The sequence below is a fragment of the Girardinichthys multiradiatus genome, chromosome 19 (genome assembly GCF_021462225.1).
Source record: "Girardinichthys multiradiatus isolate DD_20200921_A chromosome 19, DD_fGirMul_XY1, whole genome shotgun sequence".
In the NCBI taxonomy this organism is placed as follows: Eukaryota; Metazoa; Chordata; class Actinopteri; order Cyprinodontiformes; family Goodeidae; genus Girardinichthys; species Girardinichthys multiradiatus.
Window position 1 is genome coordinate 27,331,367 of NC_061811.1, and position 12,533 is coordinate 27,343,899.

Here is a 12,533-nt window from a genome sequence, read left to right on the forward strand (position 1 = left end):
GATCAGAGTACAAACACAAAAGAAAATCAAAGCCTAAACAACTGTGGTCCGTGACATAATTGTTTTTTAAATTGATATGATTGTAAGGAAAACAGAGCGTCTTGCATTACCAATTAGAAGTTATTAAATATTCCGATTCACCTAAAAACGTTTATTTTTCTACTAGATGCTTCAGTTAGATTTCGTTATTAACGTGATTTTGTTTACTGCCCACTGAACAAATATACTGAAATTAAACTATGTCTGTTTTCTATTTGTGTGTGGGATTATGCTATTTTAAGTATAAAAAAAATATGGTTCAACATTGCAAACATTATATTCTATATTATACCATGATCCACAGACCAATTACCAGGAAATACACCCGACTGCTTGTAATAAATTCAGAGTAAAAACCTGAAAAAGCAGAAGGGAATGTTATTCAACGAATTTTCATTAAAATTCAACAAGAGGCAAGCTCCGTGAGAGGTTAGATTATTGGCGGGCAGGCACATGGACACACACACACATACCCACGCACACAAACTTCACAGCTGGTGTGCCTTCCTCTAGCAGAGACCGACAGAAGCAGGTCGTCCGCTCTAAGCTGCAAACGCTCATCTCTCCTTTCCACCACCTCTTTCACTGTTTGTATGAAAACTTTGAAAGGGTGAGGGGTGAAATGTGAAAGAAAAACGTTTAGAATAACGAAGAAGAAGCAGGACAGAAAAGATCAAGTCCGAGAAAAGCAGTGGAGCCGGGAGAAAGAGGGAGCTATGCCATCTCCCGCCGAGCAGAGCCCAGTCCTCCTCAGTTGCGTGTCGGATCTACAGCATGGTGTCTCTTTCTGGACTCTGGAGCCGCTGCCTCGCCCCGGGGAGAAACCCTCTCATTTTCATCTCTGTCAGAGTGCTTCTGCTTCTCCTTCTCCTGCTAACCCCCTTCTCCTCTGCCGAGACCTGTTTCCCTCACCCGGCACCCTGCCACATCCTGGCGCGGATCGGACACACGGTGCGCCTCGGTGCGCTCCTGCCGACCCGCCAGCCGGCACGGATACAGAACGCGCTCAACCGCGCCCTGGCGAGTATCCGGCACCAGAGCGGCGGGACGGACTCCACCACCGCCTCCTCCCAGCCGGCTCCTCTGTTGCCCTACAACCTGACCCTGGAGATGGTGGTGCGGTCGCCCGCGGGATGGGAGCCGGAGTCGCTTTCCCACAGCGCCTGCCAGGACCTGGTGGTCAGGGGTGTGTCAGCCGTGCTCGCTTTTCCACGCTCCAGGGAGGAGCTGATCCAGGTGGAGTTCCTCTCCTCTTTCCTGGAGATTCCTTTCGTTTCCATCCTGGAGGACACAGAACCCCTGGTGACTAAGGTAAGATCAGATCCAGCAGCATTTTAAATACCACATGGTATTCATGGTTTATTTACTCCTCAATAAACGGAAACTCATTCTTAAATATTTTTTCCCCCATTAAACTTGTGGCTTATAACTGGGTTGACACTCACCAAAGAATCTTCCTGATCCTGTAGCTTGTGGCAGGGATTTTGTTATCTACGCTGTTGCAAAACCAGTCAGATATTCAGGCTAGCAACGAGCAAATTAACAGTTTAAGGGATAGTAATTTTAACAAAGATAATGAGGGTAATTATCCCTGTGCCTAATCTAAAGAATGATTAAAACAATTATGTTAGGAAAGAAAAACAATTTAAATTCTGCAAGTAGATATCAGTCTCAGACTCCAATCTCCACTGTTAAATTCCTTGTTTTAGAAAAGTCTGATGTTCAGATTGATTTTGGTTGAGCAGAGTGGTGGACCTGGAGGCCCACAACATGTTTAAGATCTGATAGATCAGAGTTGGTAAGCACTGAACTCTCATAGCAAATATAACATCATTTTCTTTTGTCCTTAAGTCTGATTGTTTTTGTGAGTGTGAATACAAACGCGGTGTGATCCAGAATAGTTGTTTGTGCATGTTTGAAGATGGTTCGAAGCAACTTTCCGAATGAATTCAACCAGCTGCAATGGTGATAGATAGCTGCTTTGGAGAGGTGTTGCTTCTGCAGCTCATGCTGTTTGTGTAATCAAACATTTCTACTCTGTTTAAATGCATGTGTGGCTCTATTTTTCTATTTTTGCAAAAACGAACTGGGCAATAAAAGCGTGTGTGTGTGTTGCTTCAGTACTCCTAGCACAACCAGTGTTTCCAGCGTTTTCCATCTAAATCCTCTAAAGTGAGCAGCCAACTGCTTCTCTCTGTTGCGTACATATTTGACTGTATGCAAAGACAAAATATGTGTAAGATTAAATAACCTCACACCGGTGGCAGAATCTGAATGAAAAGACAGAAGCTGTCCCCTTTGGCCTTTGACACAACAAACCGTTGGAAGAAGATGCTCTGGTCAGATAAGTCTAAAGATGAACTTTTTTTGATACATGAAAGACACTGTATGTGGCAAAAAACATATCACATCACGCATGGCGAAACACCCACCTTGGTGGTAGCATCATGCTGTGGAGATGCTTTTTTAGGACAGAGAAGCTTGTCAGAGTTGATGTAAAGATGGATATGGCTAAATGCAGGGAATACTGGAAGAAATCCTGTTGGAGGCTGCCAAAGCCTTGAGACTGTGGTGACTGTTGTGTTAGTATTCATTAGAGCAGTAAGAGTAACTTGCCTGCCAGTGTTTCCAGCGATATCCGCCTCAATCCAGCCAAGCAGCCAGCTGCATCTCTTCTGCACACATATTTGAATGTATGTACTCTGGCACTTCCAACTTTCACAGAGGTTCATTTAAGACAAACACACCTTCACAAACAGCTCAAGATAATGTGAAAAGTTAGTCAGACAAAAAAAGGAGGGCACAGTCTGCAGTTTGAAGTTGGATGTTTTCTCTGAGCCATACATTCTTGTCAACGTTATGGCTATTTAATCACAATAGAGCTAACATCAGTGAGAAGACAAACCACTTGACGAAAGGCTTGAAAATGCAAAAAGATAAGCACGCAAGAGAAGGAGGAGAGAGCAGATATGATGAGAGGGTTGCTTCTTGAGCTGTGGGAGGCTAGAAGAACAGAACAGTGCCAGCAGGAAGACACAAGGGAGAAAAACTCCCTTGTGTCTTGATTCCTTAACTTTTTAATATTTTAGCTGTTATTTAAAACATTGTGTTGAAATTGATTTCTGTTTTTGGTCTGCTTGTCAGGTTTAGGGGATAAGTCTTTTTGGTTTTCATCAAATTCCTAAATTCTTTTTTTAGTTGAAGTCTTGAGTTTATTGGTTTATTACAGGACTTCTGTTTAACTTTGTCTGATATAAATATTATGTTTGTGTATTATGCTACAAAAATGGTGGTTGGTGTAAAAAGGCTGTTAATAAATGTGTTACACTAAAAATCTCATCCAGTGGTGTACTTTTTGGTTAAGAAAATGCATACTAAAATGCAAAACCGCAGCTGCATAATGAAGCAAGGGTTTCCATTTTATGATTTAACAAAAAAAGGGGCACTAAATAAAATAACTGCAAATCCTGCTTTATGCTTTTTTGAATAGATAACATTACAAACAGCTCAAGAATTGAGCTGACCAGCTGGTATTAGTAAAAGCCATGGCAGACCAGCAATGTTTGACTACTTTGACTAAAGCCAGTATGGGATTTTATCTGTTTGAAACCCTGACAAAAAAGATGGTTTTATCTGTGTCCTGCTTTGATCCAAAAGTTTCTGGGACAACTTCACTGACTCCCAAGGTGCATGGAGAGGGTCAAAGATCGGGTGAGGTAAAGACTCAAGCGACACTGGAAGTACTGGGAAGCAACTTTATTAACAGACCAATATGTTTCACCTCGTGGCCTTCGTCAAGGTCATAAAAAATCACCAAACAGTATGTTTTGAAATACTAAAGTATATAACAGAAAAATTCAAATAAACCAGTCACATATTCACACATGCATAGACTGACCAATCAGCATTCAAGGGAATGGTGGTTGCCAACTGGTTAAACCAGAGCCCAAATAGGTTCTGAACTGCACTACTTCCAATTTAAAGGAGAAATAATTCCCAAAAGTACTCAGGAAAATGCAGAGAAGTTAAAATTACACATATCAATCACAGTCTAAAGCATATGAATTTCATGCTAAAAACTTTAACTAGATAACAGGAATTTACAGCATTTACACCAATAAGACTGGGTGGCACTGAAATGTTATAGCCTCCCAGTTTATTGTTATTAACATAAATCCAAACTCTCATAACAGCATTTGCTTCCCCGCACTAACAATAAACAACAGGATAATTCCTCATCCCTAATAGGCTGTACTGCAGGCGCATGCATGGTAGGGCCGGTTGGTAGGATTGGAATCATCATAAATTTGTCCGCCTTGCAGTTATTTTTGGCAGATGTTGCAGGTAATGCAACACCTATGCAAGAAACAGCTGGAACTTGAAAAATTATTTTAATTAAATGCATTGACCACACTGTGTGATTTTTATAATTACTTGCCTTGAAATGATTGCTGGAGATCTGCCATACTAGAATCTAACCATTTCAGTCTGCCCTGATCTTCTTCACATACTTCTTCCATCAGAGTTTGCTAAACTCCATGCACTGAACACAAATAAGGCTTAAATACTGTGCCACTGCTGTACACAATACAAATAAGCACTGTTAAAGAAGGAATTTAACTAAAAACAAAAAAATACAAATAAACACACTCAATAGAGCTCTGATCTGTAATCCCATGCCTAATGTGTGCTATGAATCAGAAAAAGGCAGACCCAAGATTAAGCCAGACACAGTACTGAAAGTTTAAAAGGTTTATTCAGCCACAGGAAAACGTCACACAGGTAACACTCCTCACAGCTTCCAGGAATCACTGAGGTAGAAAGAGGGATGAGTGACTTGTAGTCTCTCCAGATTTTGCAGGGATCAAATAAGCCACTAACCTGCTTTTGTCTTGAGTGGAACTTGAAACCCAGAGGGGAAACCTCAGTGGGCGGCAGGCAGTGATCTCCACAGCACAGGTAAAAAGTGACTCCAGGCTGAATAATCCGAGGGCTAGGCTGGCTCAATAATCCAAGGACAGAAACAGGGTCAACGATCGGAACAAGAGGCGTCAGGCAAGGGGCAGGCAGAGGCATAAACCAGATGCAGGAAACACGGTCGACAACCAAAATCCAAATAGTCCGACAGGGAGCAGGCAGAGGCATAAATCCAAAAGGCAAGGCAAGGTCAAGAACAATGATCAGACAGGAAGGAACGCTGGATATCTACTCACACAATGGCTTTAAAAAAATCTGGCACCGTCTGCTTGTCAGAGTCAGTATATATCAGGGAAGACACATGTGTATGGCATTCCACAGATTGCACTACACTGCAGAAGCCACCAGGTGCATCTAATCTGCTGATTGCAGCCAGGGAGACAGGGTAGAGCAGACGTGCCAGAATCACAACAGTACCCCCTCTCTAAGGTCTGGCTCCTGACGGACCACAAGGCTGATCAGGATGGAGACGATGAAACTCACGAATTAGGTCCTTATCAATGATGAACCTCGTAGAAATCCAAGTCCGTTCCTCAGGCCCATAGCCCTCCCAGTCAACCAGGTATTTCATTCCACGTCCTCTTCGCCTGGACCTGAGAATGCGCCGGACCGAGAACACTGGACCACCATCAATGACCCGGGTGGGTGGAGGGAGCCCGGAGGTGGGCCCAAGTCGGGGTTCCACGAAGGGCTTGACCTGAGAAACGTGGAACGTGGGGTGAATCCTCATGGAGTTGGGTAATTTCAGTCGTACAGCGACAGGGTTGATGATCTTGGAGATTGGGAAAGGTCCAACAAATCGGGGTGCCAATTTCCGGGATTCTACCCTTAATGGGATGTCCTTGGCGGAGAGCCAAACTTTCTGCCCCACCTGGTACTTAAGGGCAGGGATCCGTCTCCGATTGGCCGTTCTTGACTGAACCAGTGACATTCTGATCATCGATCTCCTGGCCTTTCTCCATATTCTTTTGCACCTTAGGGCAGCCACTTGGGCGGACGGAACATTAGCTTCTCTCTCCTGAACTGAAAACATGGGTGGCTGGAAACCAAACACAACATGAAAAGGGGACAAACCAGTGGCACTTGATTGCATAGAGTTCATGGCATATTCAACCCAGGGCAAATTTTGTGACCACTTGGTCGGGTCAGACTCACATAAGATACAAAGTTTGGTGTCAGCTTCTTGGTTGGCTCTCTTGGTTTGGACATCAGACTGAGGATGAAACCCTGAGGAAAGACTAACAGAAATTCCCAACAAAGAACAAAACTCCTTCCAGAAACGTGACACAAATTGGGGTCCTCTATCGGAAACAATGTCATTTGGATTTCATGGAGCCTGAAAACTTCTCGGGTCAATATCTCACCCATCTCCTTAGCAGATGGAAGCTTCTCCAACGGCACCAGATGAACCATCTTTGAAAATCTGTCAATTATGGTTAGTAGAACAGAGTGACCATTAGAAACCAGTAGACCTGTCACAAAATCCATCGCAATATGTGACCATGGGCGAGGGGGAATTGGCAAAGGGTGCAACAACCCCACAGGGGGGCGACGCGAAGGCTTAGCTGTACAACATTGAGTGCATTCAGCAACAAAGTCTTTGACATCCTTGACCAGCGATGGCCACCAAAACTGAGTTTGAACTGTCTGAATGGTTCTGTTGATTCCTGGATGACAAACTAAACGAGAGCAATGACAAGACTGCAGTACCTTAGGCACAAGGTGTTCAGGGACAAAACAGTGGTCAGGTGGACATGATGGTGGGATAGGCAGATCTCTAATGGCTTCCTGGACCTCCCTTTCCACCTCCACTCGGGACACAGACAACCTGACGGTTTCAGGAAGGATAAACTCCTCTTCACCCGCAGACTGAGATTCTTCAGGCTCTTGAATCCAGGATAGGGCGTCAGGTTTGCCATTTTTACTCCCTGGCATGTAAGATAGGGAGAAATTAAAACGACCAAAAAACAAAGCCCACCCAGTCTGTCTGGGGTTTAGCCGTTTTGCTGATTTCAGGTACTCCAAGTTCTTATGGTCAGTCCACACCATAAATGGCTCCTTAGTCCCCTCCAGCCAATGTCTCCACTCTGTCAATGCCAACTTGACAGCCAATAACTCTCTGTCTCCCACGTCGAAATTCCACTCAGCCTGTGACAGAGTCCTTGAAAAGAAGGCACACGAGTGAACACAATCATCCTCACCTCTTTGGCTTAATACAGCTCCGACCCCAGTGCTTGTGGCATCCACCTCCACAATAAACTGTCTCTCTGGGTCAGGAGACCGTAACACCGGAGCTGACGTGAAGAGTTCCTTTAACCTATTGAAGGCCTTCTCTGCATCCTTATTCCACACAAATTTCACCTTCGAAGAGGTAAGAGCGTTTAGGGGAGTAGCAACCAGGCTGTAATTTCTAATAAACCTCCTATAGAAGTTTGCGAAGCCCAGAAATCTTTGAAGCTGCTTGCCATCAGTTGGAACAGGCCATTCCAACACGGCCTTAACCTTGGAGGGGTCGACAAGCACTTGATCTGGGGAAATGATGAAGCCCAAAAAGGAAGTGGTAGTTATGTGGAACTCACATTTCTCTGCCTTGACAAACAACTGATTTTGGAGAAGACGCAGGAGAACAGCTCTGACATGTTTTCTGTGGGTTTCCAGATCTTGAGAATAAATCAGTATGTCATCAAGATAAACAAATACAAATTCACCCACCATGTCTCTTAGAACATCATTGACCAATGACTGAAAAACTGCAGGAGCATTAGTAAGTCCAAATGGCATGACCTTGTATTCATAATGGCCCGTAGGCGTGTTGAAAGCCATTTTCCACTCATCTCCTTCTCTGATTCGGACCAGATGATATGCATTCCTTAGATCCAGCTTAGAAAATATCTTGGCTCCTTGGATCTGATCAAAAGCTGTGTTCATGAGTGGTAAGGGATATCTATTTTTAACTGTTATCTCATTAAGGCCTCTATAATCAATGCATGGTCTCAATGAACTATCCTTCTTCCCAACAAAAAAGAAACCAGCACCTGCAGGAGAAGAGGGTTAAATGTGCCCTGCCTTTAATGCCTCATCAACATAACTCTTCATGGCCCTGTGCTCTGGACCAGACAATGAATAGGTTCTGCCTTTAGGGGGTGATGTGCCAGGAAGCAAATTAATAGCACAATCATAAGGTCTATGGGGTGGCAGAGCTGTGGCCTTGATTTTATTAAAAACCTCCTTTAAATCATGGTATTCTTGCGGTACCTTGGATAAATCCGGATAGGTCTTTTCAACCTCATTCTCCACACTGACCTCCGTAGCAGCAGACAAAAGACGGTCAGCGGAACATGACTCAGACCAACCCAGAACTTCTTTTTTCTTCCAGTCAATGTGAGGGTTGTGTTTCTGCAACCAGGAGGCCCCTAGGACTACAGGAAGTTCAGGTGAATTAATGATCATGAAAGTTACTTTTTCTTGATGATTACCTCCAACTGTTAAGGTAATCTCCTCCGTCCTGAGATGTGAATTGTTCATGCTGTGACCATCCAAAGCTAGCACGTTTCTTGTGTCAGCTGACAGAATAAGTTTTATGCCGTTCTTATTTGCAAATGTTTTGTCCATGAATTCAGTATCAGCTCCTGAATCAATAAACACAGCCGCCTGGAGAGACAAAGAAGAGGTTTGAAAATGGGCAGGAAACAAGAAGGAGGAGGCAGATAGTTGACTTCGGCTCAGTAGAGACCTCCCTTCCTCTGCTGAGCCTGTCCTTTTAGTGGACACCTGAGTGCTAAATGTCCCTTCTCTCAACAATAAAAACAGAGCTTGAATCTTCTCCGACGATCTTTCTCTTCAGGGGCAATCTTGGTTCTGCCCAATTGCATGGGCTCACAATTATCATTTTCCTCAGTGAGAGGTGACCGACTCCTTCTCTCATACCGGTGTGCAGAAACCTGAGTTAATGATGAGCGACCCTTCTCATGGCGCTTCTCCTTCCTTCTCTCTGCCAGCCGAATATCAATGTGAGCAGCCAAATCCTCGAGTTGTTTCAGGGAAGAAGGATAGTCACGGGTCGCTTGCTCATCCTTGATGTCTTTGTGTAATCCTTTCATGAATGCATCCATTTGTGCTGCCTCATTCCAATGGCTCTCTGCAGCCAACAAATGAAAGTCAATTATATAGGTCGAGACAGGTTGATCACCCTGTTTGAGGGACAATAATCCTCTTGCGGCCTCACGACTTGGAATGACCGGGTCAAAAACCCGAATGAGTTCCTTGGAAAAAGTTTCATAAAGATTACAAGATGCAGACCTGTTATGCCATTCAGCAGTTCCCGACTGTTTTGCCTTTCCTGCCAGCAGAGATATAACAAACGCCACCTTGGAACGTTCAGTGGGAAAGGATGACGGCTGAAGCTCAAAATGAATTTCACACCGAGTTAGAAAAGCTCGACATTGGTCTGAGTCTCCCGAACATCTCAGGCGGAGAGAGGCGTGGCTCCCTTACCTCTGCTGTTGTCCGTGTTACTTGGGCGTGGTTTCTTTGCGATGGTGGCGGCTCGAAGACAAGATTGCCAGAACGTAATGTGGAAATTATTTCCTCCATGCCGGAACCCAACCAGGAAAGGGTCTCATCAACGTGGGTACGCCACTGTTGTGCTGGAGAGGGGTCCATATTTGGCCGGATTTTTCTGCTATGAATCAGAAAAAGGCGGACCCAAGATTCAGCCAGACACAGTACTGAAAGTTTAAAAGGTTTATTCAGCCACAGGAAAGCGTCACACAGGTAACACTCCTCACAGCTTCCAGGAATCACTGAGGCAGAAAGAGGGATTAGTGACTTGTAGACTCCAGATTTTGCAGGGATCAAAAAAGCCACTAACCTGCTTTTGTCTTGAGTGGAACTTGAAACCCAGAGGGGAAACCTCAGTGGGCGGCAGGCAGTGATCTCCACAGCACAGGTAAGAAGTGAATCCAGGCTTAATAATCCAAGGGCTAGGCTGGCTCAATAATCCAAGGACAGAAACGGGGTCAACGATCGGAACAAGAGGCGTCAGGCAAGGGGCAGGCAGAGGCATAAATCCAAAAGGCAAGGCAAGGTCAAGAACAATGATCAGACAGGAAGGAACGCTGGATATCTACTCACACGATGGCTTTCAAAAATCTGGCACCGTCTGCTTGTCAGAGTCAGTATATATCAGGGAAGACACAGGTGCTTGGCATTCCACAGATTGCACTGCACTGCAGCAGCCACCAGGTGCATCTAATCTGCTGATTGCAGCCAGGGAGACAGGGTAGAGCAGACGTGCCAGAATCATAACAATGTGATGTCATCAGAGGCATATGCTTGTGGAAGCCTGTTTTTGAGAGGGTAGATTTGATCCTATCACTGATTAGACAGCAACAAAACAGCGACACAAATGGAAAAACTGGCCACAGCATCTTGTTCTACAGGTGATAATCCATATCTGAAGAGAATTCAATGTTCAATGTTTTAACATAAAAGTCTGTCTTGAACCTTTAATCTCAAAAAGCCTCTGAAAATTGGTTATTTCAATCCCAAACCAATTCATGTTTTTCAGTTCACTACACAAACATCCACATAATGTAGAGACAATAAAAAAGGCATTGTTTTGGGACCTTAAACTATTGTATATGAACTGCAGTAGGATGGTCAGAGCACCTCCATAGAAAGGGTGCAAGGTGCAGACACAGCAAGGAGGTGGAAAAGGTCCTCAGACACACAAACACGCAAAGGGCAGTGATAAGTGGGTTAGGTCAATGGGGAGGCATATTGTTATCCTGCACGAACAGGGAACAGCACACTGGTTTCACAGTGAAACAGGAGGTATGATTTTAATTAAAAATGCAATTTGCATTGTAGCATTGGTCAGAAGGAGTGCTCCCCAGAGACGGGGTATGAGGGCTGGAGAAAACAGAGGTAAAACAAATGGTTCTGCCAGAGAATGTGTTGGAACTGTCACCAATTGATCCAAACGAGGAGGTGTTTCGTGTTGGTTTATGAAAACAAAATCTATCCTCCTGAGTTTTAACAATTAGGGAGTTTTATGTGACAAAGAGAAGAAAAGAAGGAAAAAAGGAAAGTAATATTGGATACATGGACACAGCGCTCCTCGAATGTGTCCAAACAAAAGTTTTCAAAAAATGTTCAGTATATCTTTTTAAGGAGCTTGTTGCAATAATAACAAACTGACAAATGTCACAGACATTTGAGTCGATTCCTGTTGCTGTCACCACAGGTAATTTCACCTTTTCACCAATTCATACCATTTCAGTTTTGGTTTCATGCCCAACTTCTTCCAGGTACGAAATGGTGCCCTCTTTTGAGTTCATACCTGAAAAATTCATACCTGAATTTACGTGAACGTTACGAGGGACGTTTCACTGCTCTTCTTTCTGTCAAATTTAACATTTGGACTTTTCAAAACACAACTGCGAAATGCATGTGAGTTCAGTCGTTGGAGGGGGTGAAAACAAGCATCAGAACATACTTACAAAGTGGAATATGTTAAAACATTGACATAAAAGCTAATCATTTTGTGAAAATTACATTGTTTTAATGATTACCAACATCTACACTGAACAATACATTAAGATTAATTGCACAGCCTTCATGGAGTGCATCAGTTAATCAGTGCCGTACCAAAAATTCCCAAGTGGATTTATATGAGTGATGAATTCTTTCTTTTTACTAAACAGTTGTACAATAACATATAAAACCACAATAAACTGTATGAAAGTTTGTTGTTGTAATGTGACAAACTCTGACAAAGCTCAAGTGGTTCCTCTGCATGTGCAAGCCACTGTAGAGAGTTGCACACTGATAAAATTAGCTTTGAGCTGAAGTCTTGTGGAAAACAATTTTTTCTTTCATTTGGCCCTTTTTTGTGTCTTGACATGCCAAAAGGATACACATCTTAAAATGTAGCTGTTGCATATGAAAATGTTTTAGATGAAGGTGGAAAAAGGTGGATATAAAACGTAACATTGAAATTTCTATTTAAAGACAGATAGAAAGCTCTGTGACCCATTGTTAATGTGGAGAAATGTAAGTTTTTTACTATAAACCTTTTACGGACAAACAGTGAATTCTGCTCAGTTAGTCTGCCATTACTTGAGACTGTTGCTTTACCTGAGGAAGAAATCAAATACCAAAATAAACCAAATATTGGAAAACTACTTCATACACTAAAAAGACTCACACAGACTCTTGTCCTTAGCGGCCCTTTTAAAACTAATAATGAAAAGAGCTTGGAGCTGTTTGCAAAAGCTCAGACAGCCAGAAATGTTTTGTTTTTGTATGCTGGCAATTATGGTTACTAGTGGAAAAGAAAAAAAAAAGAAAAAACATCAGATTTGCTGAGGTTAAAGCCTCACAAAAACAAAACTGAGAATCGGCCCTGAAGACAAATCACTATCGTAGACCTCACTTAACAAAACTTCCAACTAGCTACTGAAGCACTGGCATCCTTTTTGCATTTTTCTCCCATATCACCACATGAAGTTTTG

At 43.3% G+C, this 12,533-nt stretch overlaps 1 protein-coding gene across 1 annotated transcript in view; it reads left to right on the top strand.

Annotated features, from left to right (window-relative positions):
* Positions 1-413: 413 nt before the first annotated feature.
* LOC124884897 (glutamate receptor ionotropic, NMDA 3B-like) overlaps positions 414-12,533 on the top strand; it is a 157,818-nt gene continuing 145,698 nt past the window's right edge. The window contains exon 1 of the mRNA XM_047392935.1: positions 414-1,350. Coding sequence (XP_047248891.1) covers positions 814-1,350 — 537 coding nt within the window. The 5' untranslated portion in view covers positions 414-813. The remainder of the gene's footprint in view (positions 1,351-12,533) is intronic.